Source organism: Triticum urartu, chromosome 7, assembly GCF_003073215.2.
Source record: "Triticum urartu cultivar G1812 chromosome 7, Tu2.1, whole genome shotgun sequence".
NCBI classification, from domain to species: domain Eukaryota; kingdom Viridiplantae; phylum Streptophyta; class Magnoliopsida; order Poales; family Poaceae; genus Triticum; species Triticum urartu.
In genome coordinates this window covers 215,924,442-215,944,224 of record NC_053028.1, presented here as the reverse complement: position 1 = coordinate 215,944,224, position 19,783 = coordinate 215,924,442, and the positions used below count along the sequence as shown (strand labels likewise).

General features: G+C 42.3%; 2 protein-coding genes across 2 annotated transcripts; one reads left to right on the top strand and one right to left on the bottom strand.

The window, feature by feature from the left end:
- The first annotated feature begins 11,915 nt into the window (after nucleotides 1–11,915).
- On the top strand, nucleotides 11,916–13,192 carry LOC125520523. The gene is made up of 5 exons (XM_048685477.1): nucleotides 11,916–12,359; nucleotides 12,454–12,559; nucleotides 12,640–12,721; nucleotides 12,847–12,904; nucleotides 12,985–13,192. Exons 1-5 carry the CDS (start codon nucleotides 12,015–12,017, stop codon nucleotides 13,129–13,131), a joined length of 738 nt encoding a protein of 245 aa, XP_048541434.1. The 5' UTR covers nucleotides 11,916–12,014; the 3' UTR covers nucleotides 13,132–13,192.
- A 128-nt stretch (nucleotides 13,193–13,320) lies between these two features.
- LOC125520522 lies at nucleotides 13,321–18,135 on the bottom strand. Its single transcript, XM_048685476.1, has 6 exons — nucleotides 17,319–18,135; nucleotides 16,169–16,280; nucleotides 15,899–16,070; nucleotides 15,615–15,814; nucleotides 13,971–14,105; nucleotides 13,321–13,730 (listed from the first exon to the last, which is right to left on the bottom strand). The coding sequence occupies exons 1-5, from the start codon at nucleotides 17,963–17,965 to the stop codon at nucleotides 13,974–13,976; spliced, it is 1,263 nt and encodes a 420-aa protein (XP_048541433.1). The 5' UTR covers nucleotides 17,966–18,135; the 3' UTR covers nucleotides 13,321–13,730; nucleotides 13,971–13,973.
- Between the last annotated feature and the right edge of the window lie 1,648 nt (nucleotides 18,136–19,783).

Below are 19,783 nucleotides of genomic sequence, written 5' to 3'. Positions count from 1 at the left end.
TGATATCTATTGATGGGCATATCCATAGCCCGTTAATACTCCTAGTTGATGTGAGACTATCTTCTCCTTTTTTGTCTTCTCCACAACCACCATTCTATTCCACCTACAGTGCTATATCCATGGCTCGCACTCATGTATTGCGTGAAAGTTGAAAAAGTTTGAGAACGTCAAAAGTATGAAACAATTGCTTGGCTTGTCATCGGGGTTGTGCATGATTTAATATTTTGTGTGATGAAGATAGAGCATAGCCATACTATATGATTTTGTAGGGATAACTTTCTTTGGCCATGTTGTTTTGAGAAGACATGATTGCTTAGTTAGTATGCTTGAAGTATTATTATTTTTATGTCAATATTAAACTTTTATCTTAAATCTTTCGGATATGAACATTCATGCCACAATAAAGAAAAATTACATTGAAAAATATGTTAGGAAGCATTCCACATCAAAAACTTTGTTTTTATCATTTACCTACTCGAGGGCGAGCAGGAATTAAGCTTGGGGATGCTTGATACGTCTCCAACGTATTTATAATTTTTGATTCTCCATGCTATTATATATTCTGTTTTGGATGTTTAATGGGCTTATTTATACACTTCTATATTATTTTTGGGACTAACATATTAACCGGAGGCCCAGACAAATTGTTGTTTTTTTGCCTATTTCAGTGTTTTGCAGAAAAAGAATATCAAACGGAGTCCAAACGGAATGAAACCTTCGGGAGCGTGATTTTTGGAACAAACGTGATCCAGAGGACTTGGAGTGGACGTCAAGCAATCAACAAGGAGGCCACGAGGCAGGGGGCGCGCCTACCCCCCTGGGCGTGCCCTCCACCCTTGTGGGCCCCTCGTGGCTCCACCGACCTACATCTTCCTCCTATATATACCTACGTACCCTGAAAACATCCAGGAGCACCACGAAAACCTAATTCCACCGCCGCAACCTTCTGTACCCAAGAGATCCCATCTTGGGGCCTTTTCCGGAGCTCCGCCGGAGGGGGCATTGATCACGGAGGGCCTCTACATCAACTCCATGGGCCCTCCGATGATGTGTGAGTAGTTTACCTCAGACCTTCGGGTCCATAGTTATTAGCTAGATGGCTTCTTCTCTCTCTTTGGATCTCAATACAAAGTTCTCCTTGATTCTCTTGGAGATCTATTCGATGTAACTCTTTTTGCGGTGTGTTTGTCGAGATCCGATGAATTGTGGGTTTATGATCAAGATTATCTATGAACAATATTTGAATCTTCTCTGAATTCTTTTATGTATGATTGGTGATCTTTGCAAGTCTCTTCGAATTATCAGTTTGGTTTGGCCTACTAGATTGATCTTTCTTGCAATGGGAGAAGTGCTTAGCTTTGGGTTCAATCTTGCGGTGCTCGATCCCAGTCAAAGAAAGGGAAACGACACATATTGTATTTTTGCCATCGAGGATAAAAATATGGGGTTTATATCATATTGCATGAGTTTATCCCTCTACATCTTGTCATCTTGCTTAAGGCGTTACTCTGTTCTTATGAACTTAATACTCTAGATGCATGCTGGATAGCGGTTGATGTGTGGAGTAATAGTAGTAGATGCAAAATCATTTCGATCTACTTGAAACGGACGTGATGCCTATATTCATGATCATTGCCCTAGATATCTTCATAACTATGCACTTTTCTATCAATTGCTCAGCATTAATTTGTTCACCCACCGTAATACTTATGCTATCTTGAGAGAAGCCACTAGTGAAACCTATGGCCCCGGGTCTATTCTCCATCATACAAGTTTCCAATCTATTTTATTTTGCAATCTTTACTTTCAATCTATATCATAAAAATACCAAAAATATTTATCTTATTATTATTATCTCTATCAGATCTCACTCTTGCAAGTGGCCGTGAAGGGATTGACAACCCCTTTATCGCGTTGGTTGCGAGGTTCTTATTTGTTTGTGTAGGTATGAGGTGACTCGCGCGTGGTCTCCTACTGGATTGATACCTTGGTTCTCAAAAACTGAGGGAAATACTTATGCTGCTTTGCTGCATCACCCTTTCCTCTTCAAGGGAAAACCAACGCATGCTCAAGAGGTAGCAACGTCTAACTTGTTTTGCAGGGCATGTTGTGATGTGATATGGTCAAGACGTGATGAGGTATAAATTGTTGTATGAGATGATCATGTTTTGTAGAAGTTATCGATAACTGGCAGGAGCCTTATGGTTGTCGCTTTATTGTATGAAATGCAATCGCCATGTAATTGTTTTACTTTATCACTAAGCGGTAGCGATAGTCTTAAAAGCAATAGTTGGTGAGATGACAACAACGCTATGATGGAGATCAAAGTGTCAAGCCGGTGAGATAGAGATCATGACGGTGCTTTGGAGATGTAGATAAAAGTCACAAGATGATGATGGCCATACCATGTCACATATTTTGATTGCATGTGTTGTTTATCCTTTATGCATATTATCTTGCTTAGTACGGCGGTAGCATTATAAGATGATCCTTCACTAAATTTCAAGGTATAAGTGTTCTCCCTGAGTATGCATCATTGCTACAGTTCATTGTGCCGAGACACCACGTGATGATCGGGTGTGATAAGCTCTATGTTCACATACAACGGGTGCAAGCCAGTTTTGCACGTGCAGAATACTCGGGTTATACTTGACGAGCCTTGCATATGCAGATATGGCCTCGGAACACTGAGACCGAAAGGTCGAACATGAATCATATAGTAGATATGATCAACATAGTGATGTTCACCATTGAAAACTACTCCATCTGACGTGATGATCGGACATGGTTTAGTTGATATGGATCACATGATCATTTAGATGACTAGAGGGATGTCTATCTAAGTGGGCGTTCTTAAGTAATATGATTAATTGAACTTTAATTTATCATGAACTTAGTCCTGATAGTATTTGCATATTTATGTTGAAGATCAATAGCTCGCCTATAGCTCCCCTGTTTTATTTTTGATATGTTCTTAGAGAAAAACTATGTTGAAAGATTATAGTAGCAATGATGCGGACTGGGTCCATGATCTAAGGATTATCCTCATTGTTGCACAGAATAATTATGTCCGTGATGCACCGCTAGGTGACAGACCAATGGCAGGAGCAGATGCAGACGTTATGAACGTTTGACAAGTTCGATATGATGACTACTTGATAGTTTAGTGCACCATGCTTTACGGCTTAGAACCGGGACTTCAAAAATGTTTTGAACGCCATGGAGCATATGAGATGTTTCAAGAGCTGGAAATGATATTTCAGATTCATGTTGTGTTAAGAGGTATGAGACCTCTAACAAGTACTTTGCCTACAAGATGGAGGAGAATAGCTCAGCTAGTGAGGATGTGCTCAGAATGTCTAGGTACTACAATCGCTTGAATCAAGTGGGAGTTAATCTTCCAGATAAGATAGTGATTGACAGAGTCCTATAGTCACTATCACCAAGTTAGTAGAACTTTGTGATGAACTATAATATGCAAGGGATGATGAAAATGATTCCCGAGCTCTTTGCGATGCTGAAATCGGCGAAGGTAGAAATCAAGAAAAAGCATCAAGTGTTGATGGTTGACAAGACCACTAGTTTCAAGAAAAAGGGCAAAGGAAAAGAAAGGGAACTTCAAGAAGAATGACAAGCAAGTTGCCACTCCCGTGAAGAAGCCCAAAACTAGACCTAAGCCTCAAACTGAGTGCTTCTACTGCAAAGGGAATGGTCACTGGAAGTGGAACTACCCAAATATTTAGCGGATAAGAAGGATGGCAAAGTGAACAAAGATATATTTGATATACATGTCATTGATGTGTACTTTACTAGTGTTCATAGTAACCCCGGGGTATTTGATACCGGTTCAGTTGCTAAGATTAATAACTCAAAATAGGAGTTACAGAATGAACAGAGACTAGTTGAGGGCGACGTAACGATGTGTGTTGGAAGTGATTCCAAGGTTGATAAGATCACCATTGCATACTCCCTCTACCTTCGGGATTAGTGTTGAACCTAAATAAATGTTATTTGGTGTTTGTGTTGAGCATGAATATGATTGGATCATGTTTATACGGTTATTCATTTAAGTCAGAGAATAATTGTTGTTCTGTTTACATGAATAAAACCTTCTATGGTCATACACCCATTGTAAATGGTTTATTGAATCTTGATCGTAGTGATACACATATTCATAATATTCATGCCAAATGATGCAAAGTTGATAATGATAGTGCAACATATTTGTGCCACTGCCGTTTAGGTCATATTGGTGTAAAGCGCATGAAGAAACTCCATGCAGATGGGCTTTTGGAATCACTTGATTATGAATCGTTTGATACTTGCGAACCATGCCTCATGCACAAGATGACTAAAACTCCGTTCTCCGGAAAAGGAGCGAGCCAATGACTTACTGGAAATAATACATACCGATTTATGTGGTCCAATGAGTATTGAGGCACGCGGCAGGTATCGTTATTTTCTGACCTTCACAGATGATTTGAGCATATATGGGTATATCTACTTAATGAAACACAAGTCTGAAACATTTGAAAAGTTCAAAGAATTTCAGAGTGTAGTGGAGAATCATCGTAACAAGAAATAAAGTTTCTATGATATGATCGCGGAGGCGAATATTTGAGTTACGAGTTTGGCCTTCATTTAAAAAAATGTGGAATAGTTTCACAACTCACGCCACCTGAAACACCACAGCGTAATGGTGTGTCCGAATGTCGTAACCGTACTTTATTAGATATGGTGCGATCTATGATGTCTCTTAGCGATTTACCACTATCGTTTTGGGGGCTATGCATTAGAGACAGATGCATTCACGTTAAATAGGGCACCGTCTAAATCCGTTGAGACGACAGCGTATGAACTATGGTTTGGCAAGAAACCAAAGCTGTCGTTTCTTAAAGTTTGGGGTTGCGATGCTTATGTGAAAAGGTTTCAAACTGATAAGCTCGAACCCAAATCGGAGAAGTGCGTCTTCATAGGATACCCAAAAGAAATTGTTGGGTACACCTTCTGTCACAGATCTGAAGACAAGATTTTTGTTGCTAAGAATGGATCTTTTCTAGAGAAGGAGTTTCTCTCGAAAGAAGTGAGTGGGAGGAAAAGTAGAACTTGATGAGGTAATTGTACCTTCTCTCGAATTGGAAAGTAGCTCATCACAGAAATCAGTTCCAGTGATGCCTACACCAACTAGAGAGGAAGCTAATGATAATGATCATGATACTTCAGATCAAGTTACTACCGAACCTCGTAGGTCAACCGGAGCATGTTCTGCACCAGATTAGTACGGTAATCCTGTTCTGGAAGTCATGTTACTAGACCGTGATGAACCTACGAACTATGAGGAAGCGATGATGAGCCCAGATTCCGATAAATGGCTTGAGGCCATGAAATCTGAGATAGGATCCATGTATGAGAACAAAGTGTGGATTTTGGTGGACTTGCTCGATGATCGGAAAGACATTGAGAATAAATGGATCTTCAAGAGGAAGATGGACGCTGATGATAGTGCTGCTATCTACAATGCTCGACTTGCACAAAAATGTTTTCGACAAGTTCAAGGAGTTGACTACGATGATACTTTCTCACTCATAGCGATGATTAAGTACGTCTGAATCATGCTAGCAATTGCCGCATTTTATGAAATCTGGCAAATGGATGTCAAAATTGCATTCCTTAATGGATTTATTAAAGAAGGGTTGTATATGATGCAACCAGAAGGTTTTGTCGATCCTAAAGGTGCTAACAAAGTGTGCAAGCTCCAGCGATCCATCTATGGACTGGTGCAAGCATCTCGGAGTTGGAATATATGCTTTGATGAGGTGATCAAAGCATATGGTTTTATACAGACTTAGGGTGAAGCCTGTATTTACAAGAAAGTGAGTGGGAGCTCTGTAGCATTTCTGATATTATATGTGGATGACATAATGTTGATTGGAAATGATATAGAATTTCTGGATAGCATAAAAGGATACTTGAATAAGAATTTTTCAATAAAAGACCCTGGTAAAGCTACTTATGTATTGGGCATCAAGATCTATGGAGATAGATCAAGACGCTTAATAGGACTTTCACAATGCACACACCTTGACGAGATTTTGAAGGAGTTTAAAATGGATCAGTCAAAGAGAGGGTTCTTACTTGTGTTACAAGGTGTGAAATTGAGTAAGACTCAAAGCTTGACCACGACAGAAGATAGAGAGAGAATGAAAGTCATTCTGTATGCATCAGCCATAGGTTCTATATGATATGCCATGTTGTGTACCATACCTATTGTGTACCTTGCTATGAGTTTGGCAAAGGGGTACAATAGTGATCTAGCAGTATATCACTGGACATCAGTTAAAATTATCCTTAAGAGGACTAAGGAAATATTTCTCGGTTATGGAGGTGATAAAGAGTTCATCGTAAAGAGTTACGTCGATGCAAGCTTTAACACCAATCTGGATGACTCTGAGTCTTAATCTGGATACATATTGAAAGTGGGAGCAATTAGCTAGAGTAGCTCCATGCAGAGCATTGTAGACATAGAAATTTGCAAAATACATACAGATCTGAATGTGGCAGACGCGTTGACTAAACTTCTCTCACAAGCAAAACATGATCACACCTTAGTGCTCTTTGGGTGTTAATCACATAGCGATGTGAACTAGATTATTGATTCTAGTAAACCCTTTGGGTGTTGGTCACATGGTGATGTGAACTATGGGTGTTAATCACATAAAGATGTGAACTACCGGTGTTAAATCACATCACGATGTGAACTAGATTGTTGACTCTAGTGCAAGTGCGAAACTGAAGGAAATATGCCCTAGAGGCAATAATAAAGTTGTTATTTTATATTTCCTTATATCATGATAAATGTTTATTATTCATGCTAGAATTGTATTAACCGGAAACTTGATACATGTGTGAATACATAGACAAAACAAAGTGTTCCTAGTATGCCTCTACTTGACTAGCTCGTTAATCAAAGATGGTTAAGTTTCCTAACCACAGACATGTGTTTTCATTTGATGAACGGGATCACATCATTAGGAGAATGATGTGATGGACAAGACCCATCCGTTAGCTTAGCATGTTGATTGTTTAGTTATATTGCTATTGCGTTCATGTATGTCAAATACATATTCCTTTGACTATGAGATCATGCAACCCCCGGATATCGGAGGAATACCTTGTGTGCTATCAAACATCACAACGTAACTGGGTGATTATAAAGATGCTCTACAAGTATCTCTGAAGGTGTCTTGTTGGGTTGGCATGGATCAATATTAGGATTTGTCACTCCGAGTATCGGAGAGGTATCTCTAGGCCCCCTCGGTAATGCACATCACTATAAGCCTTGCAAGCAAAGTGACTAATGAGTTAGTTGCGGGATGATGCATTAAGAAACGAGTAAAGAGACTTGCCAGTGACGAGATTGAACTAGGTATCAGGATACCGATGATCGAATCTCGGGAAAATAACATACCGATGACAAAGGGAATTACATATGCTGTCATAAGGTTCGACCGTTAAAGATCTTCGTAGAATATGTAGGAGCCAATATGGGCATCCAGGTTCCGCTATTGGTTATTGATCGGAGAAGTGTCTCGGCCATGTCTACATAGTTCTCGAACCCGTAGGGTCCGCACGCTTAAACGTTCACTGGCGATATAGTACTATATGAGTTATGTTGGTAACCAAATGTTGTCCGGAATCCCGGATGTGATCACGTACATGACAAGGAGCTCCGAAATGGTCTGGAGGTAAAGATTAATATATGGGATAATAGTGTTTGGTCTCCGGAAGGGTTCCGGAGTTCACCGGAAGGGATTCCGAATGTTCTCCGAAATGGTTGGGTACGAGAACACTTATTTGAGCCAAAGGGAAAAGCCCACAAGGTTTTTGGAAAGCGCAAAAGGTAGTTTTTCGAAGTCCAGGGGCCAGACGCTAAGGTCCCTGGCGTCTGGGTCCAGACGCCGGGAACCCTTGCGTCTGGCCTTGGAGTCCGGGAAGGACTCTTGCCTTTCGGGTGAAACCGACTTTGTGGAGGCTTTTACTCCAAGTTTCGACCCCAAGGCTCAACATATAAATAGAGGGACAGGGCTAGCACCAAAGACACATCAAGAATCACCAAGCCGTATGCCGGCAACCCCGTCCCCTCTAGTTTATCCTCCGTCATAGGTTCCGTTGTGCTTGGCGAAGCCCTGCGGAGATTGTTCTTCACCAACACCGTCACCACACCGTCGTGTTGCCGGAACTCATCTACTACTTCACCAGTCTTGCTGGATCAAGAAGGCGAGGACGTCATCAAGCTGAACGTGTGCTGAACACGGAGGTGTCGTATGTTCGGTACTTGATCGAGACAGATCGTGAAGGTGTATGACTACATCAATCGCGTTGATAAACGCTTCCGCTTTGCGATCTTCTAGGGTATGAAGATGCTCTCCCCCTCTCGTTGCTATGCATCTCCTAGATAGATCTTGCGTGATCGTAGAATTTTTTTTGAAATTGCATGCTACGTTCCCCAACATCTTGTCCATGACATCATTCTTCTAATGATATGATCTCGTTCATCAAATGACAACACATGTCTATGGTTAGGAAACTTAACCATCTTTGATTAACGAGCTAGTCTAGTAGAGGCTTACTAGGGACACGGTGTTTTGTCTATGTATCCACACATGTATCAAGTTTCCGGTTAATACAATTCTAGCATGAATAATAAACATTTATCATGATATAAGAAAATATAAAATAACAACTTTATTATTACCTCTAGGGCATATTTCCGTCAATCAGAAGTTACAACCGCTCAAAAATGTCATCATTATGTGAGATCCTTGCTCAAAAATGCCATTAGATATTTCAAAAATGCCATCGTTCCATTATATGTTTGCTCAAAATGCCATTAGACATCGTTATTGTCGGACCAAACCCATTGACCATGTTATATGACAAAAATATCCCTAGATCCACATGTCACTTCTCTCTATATCACAATGGTAAGTGTGGGTCCCACTTATCAGGAGTAATCAAGCAAATAATTTTACAAAAAAGAACATTGTTGGGATCAAGAGGGGCCAACACTTTATTGTAGTGAGATAGAGAGAGAGCTAACACGTTGGTCCATTGGTATTTATGTCACTATAACATGGCAAACGTCATTTGAGGTGACAATAATGGTGTCAAGAGACATTTTTGAGCATGCGCCTACCGAAGCGATGGAATTTGAGGAGTTGAAATTCCTAGTGGCAAAACTGAGTAGTGGGACACAACTAGTGGCATTAATGATAAAAATGACACGCCAAGAGAAGTGTAACACATCTGAATTTATCGTATTCTTTTGTGGGATATGAAACATTATTTGTCATTACATTTGTGGAGTATGGAACATTTATAACGATTTTGCATAACTTTTTCCTGAAATACGTGAGCATGTTTCATACATGGTGAAACATGTTTTGAAAATACGTTTTTCTATACTAAAAAGTCATCATTAGGGCACGCATATACCCTTGTAGTGCAGGTGCCGCCATCAAAGATAAAATTCAATCCCCGGGCCTAAAGCTTGAACACGAGGGTGACGTCCTAAACTAGGTGGTACATCCGACATAACTCGCTTAGTTCCTAAACAACAACACCCCACCACCGAACTAGGCCACCTACACCCATTTGTCACACTGTGGGTAGGCGGATACCTGGATGCAATGGGGAAGCATGATATTCATCCGCTCGTTCAACACCTTCCAGAAAGCCACCGGGATGACAAGCATTGCCATGCCATCCATGTCCATCTAGACATAAAATCGGCGTGGCACTGAATCTCTAGGCTTGTGTCCCGGCTTGGATTGGTAGCCATGGGTGTGTAGAGGCACTGCCGTCGCGTCCCTTATCCCTGCCACTTTGGGCTTCAGTGCCCAACGGGGTTTTCTTTCTTGAGGGTTCCCGGTATCATAGTGGAGTTTGTTAGGAGCTCCTATCTACCGCTCTTAGCGGCAAATTGTCGAGGCAGCACGCATGTGCCTCAAATGGGCCGGCCCATTGGCGACTGTCTTCAACGAGCGAACCCGACTAAGCACAGTACCAAGCATTCTAGCGAATGGACCAAGTGCTGTAGCGACCGGATAGAATACTGTAGTGATTTGGGTTGTAGCAAACGGCTATTGTAGCATATGCTTTTTAATTATTTTTTAATGCAAACAATTTTAAGTTTTTCTAGACATTTTTCAATATGGAGAACTGTTTTTGAAATTCAAGTTTTTTTGGAAACACAAACAAATTTTGAAATTTCAAACTTTTTAAGGAAAAACGATTATTTCTAAAATTTCCAAACATTTATTGGAAATCACGAACAATATTAAACTTTTGTTAACATTTTAGGAAAAACTGATTTTTTTTAAACCAATAACTTTTAAAATAAAATCCAGTTTTTTTAGAAAATGTGATCTATTTTTTCAAACTTTGAACATCTTTTTTTCAAAAACATGAATGATTCTTTTAAATTTCTTCTGAAATTCTTCACATTTTTTGAACATACTTAACATTTTTGGGAATTTCTGAATTAAGAAAATGGTGTAAGAAATGAAAAGGAAAAAAGTGGGAAAAGAAAATATAACCGGACAAGAAGTAGAAAAACAACAAAAAACAGCTAGGAACCTTCTAGAAGGTTCCCAAGCCCAGTAAAGTTGGCTTGAAACATTCTAGAAGGATCCCAAAACTGGAACCAGAACTTCTCTGTCTACCGCTAGAATGGGCCGGCCCACTTGCTCCCGGGCTAGCGTGCTCATCCTGTGCGAAGCGGCGCCTGTTTGACGAACAAGCTCGGTAAATAGAAAAATTGGAGCTTGGGGTGTGTGGAGTGGCAGGTCTTGGCCGTAGCATAGTACTTCCTCCATTTCACAATGTAGCGCGCCCGCGTTTCCTGAGATCTAAGTTTGACCATAAATTTAACCAACGAGACCGACTGTGGTGGGAGCAAAAATTATATCACAGAATCCATATTTTTGATACAAATTCAGTGGTATGATTTTTGCTCCCGTCGCAGTCGTTCTTGTTGACTAAATTTATGGACAAACTTAGATCTCGAGAAGCGCGGGCGCACTACATTGTGGAATGGAGGGAGTAAGTATGATGCTACTAATTCCGTGCATTCAATTTATTCGGTTTTCATGGTTTGGTTATACTTCTCATGTTTGTATGATATGAAGTTAAATTATTTTGGTATGGTTATGGTATATACCATAACAACAGAGGTTGTTGTGAATTTAAAAATGAATAATAATTTACAAAGTTATGACTCCAAACGCGTACTTTTTTTTATACAAAACAGTATATAGCTATATATGCATGCACAAATTTATGTCTTGATGGTTATGCACGTGCTTAGCATTTGTTTAAAAGAAACGTAACAATGTTACAAGAAAAATGGACGGGCATAGCAGGAAATCTTACTCTTGTGCAAGAAAAATAACTATTTGTATAGTTATTCATTTCAAGAAATATAAATATATATTTTACTTCAATTTATTCATTAACCGTTCGGTATATATCATAAAAAAACAAAATTCAAAATGGCATGAAAAAATCATACCATACCGAACCCAGAAACCAGAAAACCCATATAATTGGTTCGGTTCAGTTTATTTTCGGTATGGTTTTTTGCTTCGGTTTTAAAATGCACATAGTGAGATGCTACCGAGCTGGAGAAGAGTGGGCCGAGCTACAATGCCCGGTGAATGTGAGAATACTTGGCTTCCGGCTTGTTAGTTTAAGCTACAACAAGTTTAGGAAACCCGGTGATCAAGGTTCTGAAACATATAGGGTATGACCTCAAGCCAAGTTTCGAAGAGCATCCTTCCTTGCTTTCCTTGCCACCCGTTCATACCAAGCTATAAATCCAGTCTAGAGCACACCAGGGACATGGATGGCTTCGCGCCCATACCATCCCTTCCTTGTCCCAAACCAAAACCCCGGCCTCATAAATCGTGCACATCCAGGCACGATGCACTCCACGTCCAGAGCGCGCCTCCGCCATGGCTTCGACCCTGTCATGCTTTCTTCCTCCTCCTCCTGCCGCGTCGCCGACCCGCCTGCGCCGAAGCGGCGCGAGCGCCGGCAGGCCGGGGCGTCAATGCAGGGCATGGAGCAACGGCGCCGGGACGAGGATGAGGAGGGGCGGCGGCAGGCTGCGCGTGGAGGCTCTGTTCGGCGATGGAGGAGGAGAGGGAGAAGACACGTTCCGGGCGGTGATGAGGATCGTGAGGCTCAACTCCGCCATCCAGAACCGGAGCGTCCGGGAGCTGCTGGAGCTGGTCGCCGACGAGTGCCGGTATTTCTGCCGCAACATCCCGGCCGTCAGCGTTTCGGAGATGAGCAAGGTACTACTGCTGTATGTCTCTTGCTTGCTGCTGCTACTTTCTTTTTTCTTCTTTTGTTCGTTCTTGTTGCTGACCACAGGACATGCTTTGACAGAGCGTGTTCCTGTTTCTACATGAGATGATGCTCCGGCACCAGGTCTCGTTCGTGCTCAAGCCCGCGGAGAACGGAGCCTTCGACCTGGGTGTCAAGTGGTCGCTAGGTCTGTGTAAAACGCTTGTCAGTTGTAACGTACCAGCCACGGTTTGATCAGCTCATACCGAAATGTTTGGTTACTTGCAGAATGGAAGGGCCAGAAGCTGCCTTGGGACGTAGACTGCACTGTATCCACGACCCACGTCTACACAGGCCTACTGCTCATCAGGTACAATCTCATCCACCCAACATCTGAATTTGGGCCAGCTTTTGGTGTTTACCTAATACTACAATTTAGAGAGGAGAGACACACGAGTTTCAGATCAAAATCACATTGTGTTTTTCTCTCTGTAGTCAAGTGAACAAGGCATGTGGGCCGCTCCTGCAGAGGATTCTACAGATGATTTACCAGGCAAGCATGATACACTCATAGTGAACTAAAAAAAAGCACAGATCCAAGTAAAATGACTCGACTTTTGTTTACCATCGCAGAATCTGGATGCGGTAGTTCTGATCGTGGCAAACAAGTTCCTACCAGACGGCACGCTGGATGAGAAGGAGAGAAGCAACATAATTGTGTGCGCCATCATTGGCCTGGTGGTCATGGTTCTGTTCTACGCCATGTTTAACAACTTGTAGGTCCATCGGGGGCAGCAAGGCCACACCGATGTTTCACAGAATTCTGATGCACAGATACCAGAATCTGTTGTGAAATGGTCAGCGAGCACAATGACTTTACCCCTTCATGTAATACATAATAGCAAAGTAGTAGTTGCTGGTTGCAAAAAGGAAGAAAAACTTCATGAATAAGAATAACCGGGGACACAATTTAGAACGAACGGGAGCAAATTTATCATTTTGATAACGATCTACAACATATGATTAGACATCACCTACAACATCACAATGTTCTGGGTAAAAAGGGAGAAAGCTGCCTCTTACCATAAGACGCTTCTATGGTTGCTGAATTTACATCAAAGTTAATCAGCTTTTCACTTTCTCTTACTGTTGCTACGAATCCGGACAGCCTACCAGATGTGACCCTTCCGGGAAGACCAAACTAGACAATATGCAGAACTACCATTCCTTTTCATTGCTACTGTGATGAGATTAGCCTACAGCCCTTTCTCGTAAGTAAATGAGTCTGTTGGGTACCAAAGATGCAGTTAATAACTTCGGCGAGTTTCTGCCATTTCATCAGTTCCTACTACCAGGATGTTAGACCAACCACGTTTCAGCTGCAGCCAAAGTTGGGCACTCGGATTAGATATAAGCAAACCAACACCTTTGTGTTAAATGAAACAGAACGAATAGTTAACAGGCCTAGATATTGATATAACAACTAAAAATACCCTTGTACCGGTTTCACACATTTCTATACTTCTACAGTGCAACGCTGGAAAAAAATAGGGACTGGCAATCGGCGGTGCAAGATGGATAAGCACGGGGATATTCTTAGGAGGGAGTCAATAACTAACCAGTTAGATCTTGTTAGGTTGCTTGAAAAGGTGGTCTGACAACAACTCTGAAACAGCCGGAGCAGTTACGCTTTCACATCCGAAGAGATCTTTAAGCTTAGAGTCGCATAATATCATCGTGGGATTTGATGGATCCTGCAACAAAACAAACAAGAATGGAACTGAGGTACTTTAGAGAAGCCTATATTTACATAGGATACCAAGTAGAACAGCAAGATGGTTGCATAAGGAGTTTTTTCTCTTGTCTGCATACAAGAATAGATCCTTGCAAGTAAGGGAACTCACAATATAAGCAGAGGGAATATACAGTCTACCACCGATCAGCCAAATATAAAATATGCCTACCTAAAAAGCCTAGCACTAACTAATGCCTAGATCTAGACATGGCAACATACAGAACTGAATATTCACCCATGGAACATTCCTGATCAAAAAAAGAATAAGGAAAATCACATGGCGGGTGGGGTTGGTGGCATGCATTATTTGATACCATAAATAGATAAGTTTGCAAGCTGAGAGCTGTGAATAATTTCATTAACACATTGCATATATGCTGATTTTATAATTCGCAGTGTTTTAGGTGGCAACATCATTACTGTTCAGTTATATATGAAAGCACTCAGGAGAGTGAAAGGGGGACTTGCGGGAATGCTTTCCTTATGCTTTACTCATCATAAGTCGAAAGAGAACAAATAACAAGCCAACTTGCATATAGAAGCAATCAGCAAAATACTCCCATACAGCTGACAAGGATGTATGTAAGGTCATAGTGGTGTTAAAAAACCTCTCAACCTCATGTACCGGTTCTTTAACTTAAAAAATGAAAAACAAATGGGAGCATACACTAAAATGACTTTTATCCAGAACAACCACCATATGCATCTAACTAAACCCCACATGCTTTGCTTATGCTTCACTCTTTACCATACACTAAAAAAGAATAGACAACCAACCAACTTGTGTATAAAGCAACCTGCAAAATACTGGCTAATTGCTGCTCAAGGCATAAGGGTATAACTGTACACACACCAAAAAGCAGATTTTTTTCTCTCCACGTACCAGCTCTTCAAGTTAAAATAAATAGAGCAACATGGAATATACACTCAACAACCTATATCTACAAACAACCACCATATATGCCTCTAGTTGATCAACCACCAACAACCATGCCAACCAAAACTAAAATCAGAAAGAGAAAACAGAAAGTGAGTGATCTACCAAATACAAATATCCACCATGATGTCCACTCCAGTCAACACAATCTGTCATGAATCAGACAGAAAAAATTCCAGGCCTGATAGCATTTCTCCAGAGCATACAGAGAAAGGAGTACAATTACCAAGTCTACTTAAATATGCTTCCTTGGGAGATAGTAATTCTACGTCTAACATCCTAAAGTTGTACACTTAAATATGCTTTCTTGTGAGATAGTAATTCTAACATTCTAAAATAACCGAGATATGCTTGTACTTTCCAAAGATGCTTACATAACTAAACTGAATGAAGAATCGCTTCCACTTAGCTAGTTCTTCATGGTTGGACACAATTAATTTGCAATGCCCACTACAAGTTTAATATCACCCAGAGCATTTCACACTAGAACGGTATAGTACATCAAAGTTCTGATAATAATCATCCACTAACCTCTAGATTGTTGCTTTTGATGTGGTCCCAAACACGCTTGACAACCTCGGATTGGGACATCTCTCTTTCTCCGGTTCCAAAAAAGCTAGCAAGAGCATCAGACACGTTAACTGGCGGTTGGTTTGTAGCAACATCTTCGGCAAGAGGAACGGGAACATCTTCCACAGGCTTCAGCTTCTTCATATCTCGATTTGAATCTTCTGCAAGAAGTTGTAGCAAATATGATTTAAACTAGAGCTTGATTACTGTCTATAACATAACTACTGTTTGTGGGCAAGGACTACTTGTTGGCTCAAGTGGTTTTATATGCTTTGCTAAAAGCTTGTTCATCTTGAACATATCAGTGCAATCAGTCTCAAAAACCAATCGTAGCTCATCATTGCATATGATCTTTCTCTTATTGTTTGGGTCCTGCAAGTCATTCCTGCGAATGTACGCCCAAAGCTGCTTAACGATCTGCAATTGATTCAATTCACAATCTCAGGGCTTCTTCCGTGATGTAATCATATCAAGAGAAGGGAAGACAGTAGAAAGACGGGCCAGTATAATGAAACCTCAGTCCTAGCCATTGTTGGTTCACCAACAATAGCTTGCAGCTCAGGCGAAACACCACAGATTTTGTTTAATCCCCCTGGACCACCTCTTCGTTTTACTCCAGTACTTGCACTGATTCATAAAGATGATCAGAAATAATAAGTTTGATGAACAGACTGGACAACAGTAAAAGATAGCTGACATTCAAGATCAAGAGAAGGGACACATCCGTATCTGCTGTAGTCATAGGGGAGGTACACCTCCAGATTTCACTCAGGAATATTCTTCCACACAGACAGATTTGATGTGTGCTAAATAAATACAACCTCTGTACACTAACATAAGGCATTTTTGCAGTTCAATTTGAACTACAAAAACGTCTTACATCAGATGGAGTATTTGTTTTCCTTTTTTGAGCAACCCGAAGGAGCGCTGCCTCTTCATTTAGTGAAAAGGAGATTATAGTATGTAACCGTGCTAAATATTGTCATCCCGCACACAAATGTAATCAGTTTAACAAAGTTAAGTAAACAGACATTAAGGGTTTCTTTCAAATCCCTTACAGTTGCAGAAAAATAAATGGAGTGCGCACTTGCTAATCCATTTCTTGCGCGCAATAAAAGCTCTGGTTGAGGATGCTTTTTAAAGCAACAATTTTGATGGGGATAGCAAAATCCATTACTACGGGTTCAGAGGCTTCAATTCTGCAGGCCAGGTTGACATAACTACGGCAGTATTCAAAGATTTTCTGAAGTACACAAGAAGTAATCTCGCAAGAGTCCTTGAACATTAAAAATCTAGTACGGGTTGGCATGAACCTACTGAACCGCTCAGAAATCATTTGCTTGCAGTTTACACCACCACCCTAATTACTCACAGTAATCATGATAGAACATCACTGTCCACCAGAAAGAATCAAAAGCACTAGCCCTAACAGCATGAACAAGGATATCATGTGACACAGAAAAAAGTTCAGGCCTTTGTGCATAACCCAGACTCAGTCCACCAAATAAATCTGAGAAAGGAGCTACCAGAACATGTGGTGTAAAGAATTTGGAGCATAGCTTCGCGTAGACGTTAATACATACTAGCACACTAGTAGCCGTACCCAACGCAAACCCTAGAACGAATGTGGAAAAAGATCGTGAGACGAAGGATGCGAAGAATCACCTTTCCTTCTTGGCCCTCGCGGGCGCGGCCCCACGCGGACTCTCGGACACCGGCCCACGCGGACTGGCCGCCGCCGTGGCCGCATTAGCCGCGGCGGCCATCTGCTGCTGCTGCTGCTGCTGCTGCTGCTGCTGCTGCTGGTACTGCTGCAGCTGGACGAGCCTCTGCAGCTGCGCCTCGCCGGGCTGCGCGTAGCGGAACGACCCTGGGGCGTCATACGGCGAGGAGGCCGGCGGGCTGGCGCGGTGCTGCTGCTGCTGGTGGTGCTGCTGCTGCTGGTACTGCTGCGAGGCGGCGTAGTAGGACTGCAGCTGCTGCGGCGTCGGCTGCTGCGAGAAGAAGTGGGGCACGCCGGCGGGGGCGGAGGCGGAGGCCGTGGTGGTGGTGCTGAAGTGGGGCTGGGCGTGGGGAGAGGAGGCGGGGGCAAAATGGTCTTTACGCGGGGCGGGGGCGGGGGCGGGGGAGAGGAGCGCGATGAGGATGTCGCGGATGAGCGGCGCCCTGGGGGCGAGGTCGACGCCGAGCTGCGCCTGGAGCTGGCGCACGACGGCGTCGGGCGATATCCCGGCCGCGGCGGCGCCGGGGAGCGCGGCGGCCTGGCGGACGAAGGACTCGACGTAGCGGGCGAGCTCCTGGTCGGACACCATCGGGGCTCGGGGCGGGGACGGCGGCGGACTCTCGTCGCCTTTTTTTGAAATGGGGAATCGCTCCGCTCTCGGGGGTCCGGGCGGGGGGCCGCGGTTTTGTTTGGGGACGGGGGGTGGGTCGCGGTGGTTCCGGTGGGCTCAGCAAGCACCGCTCCTGTGCTCTGGCCCTGCAGTTTTCTCCACGGTTGGCGTTTCGGATAGAGATGCATAGATCAGGGGCTCTTTTCTGCTTGCCCCCTCGTTTGCCACTGTTATTTCCATTACGCATACCGCATACAGCTTCTGTTTCTTCGGTCCGATGGTCAAGGCCGCAAAACTCCATCAAATGTCCCCACTTAAAACGTTTTGCCTCATCGATTACTTACAAAAAATACCCATATAATTTATGGAAAACAGGACGAAAACCAATATAAACCAATCTTGGACGAACTACTCGCATGACATAAAGCCCATCTGACAATATAGCAGATCTACCAGATAGCTTGGACTCCCTCACTGGATGTCCACATACACCCGAAGGGTGCCGTTGTGACACCCATCATGGAATCGACTATAGTGAAATGTGGACCAAAGTGTCAAAATATGGGCGGGGCAAGCACCTTAAGAAAAAACTGTTTAGATGAATTGTCTTTTTGGAACATTAGGGGGATAACTGTCCCAGGGGAAAAAACTTGCATAGTTGAGGTCCTTAGTAAAACTAAAGCTAGTACCATAGCTTTCCATGAGACTAAAAAAGAGGAGCTCTCTACTGGTTTCTTGAAATCTATTAGAAACAATAGAAAATTTGTTTGGCATCACTTACCTACTAAGGGCTCTGCTGGTGGCATCCTGGTAGGAGTGGATGCAGACATTTTTGAAATAAACCTCTGGAGTTCTCTCAAATTCTCTATCTCTTGTAACCTCACAGTTAAATCTAATGGGGTTAAGTTTAGGATGATTAGTGTTTATGGATCACCCTATGAGGAAGGGAAAGATGATTTCATCTCAAAGCTTCATAGCATGTTTATTGATGATCATCAACCTACTCTAATAGGTGGAGATTTTAACCTGGTTAGATACCAGCAGGATAAGAGTAGTGGCAATATCAATCACCATTGGTGTGATAAATTTAATGCCTGAATAGAGATTTGGAGTCTTTTAGAGATCAAGATGTCTGGAAGAAAAATCACATGGGCTAATAACCAAAGTAATTTGGTTATGACTACCATTGACAGGATTTTCTATAATACAGATCTTGAGGCTCTGTTCCCTTTAAGCAATTCCCAAGCCCTTCCAAGGGTGGGGAGTGACCACACTCCTCTACTATGGGACTCTGGCTTAGATTGCCCTCCTAGACCCACTAGTTTCAAGTTTGAAAAATGGTGGTTGTTGAGGACAGACTTTAGAGAATTGGTTATTAAGAACTGGACAACCCCTGTTAAGGATAAAAAAGCCATAGATGCCTGGTAGGAAAAGGGCGGGAGGTTTAGGAAATTTGCTAGAGGTTGGAGTAGGAATATTGAGGCTGAGCTTAGGAAGCATAAAACCAGCCTCACCCGGGAATATGACTCCCTATATATTAGGGCTGAAACTGAGCAGTTTATCTGATCCTGAGATTGATAGAATGAAAGAGGTACTGCATGAACTTCAGCAAAGTTGGCTGAAGGGTGAGATTAAAACCAAGCAAAGATCTAGAGATAAGGATATCTTAGAATGGGACAGGAATACTAAATGTTTCCAAGCTGTAGCCAACCAAAGGAGAAGGAAAACCCTGATCCATGCTTTAGATGACCCTAATGGTACTGCCACTGAGACTAAAGACATGCTAGACATTGCCAC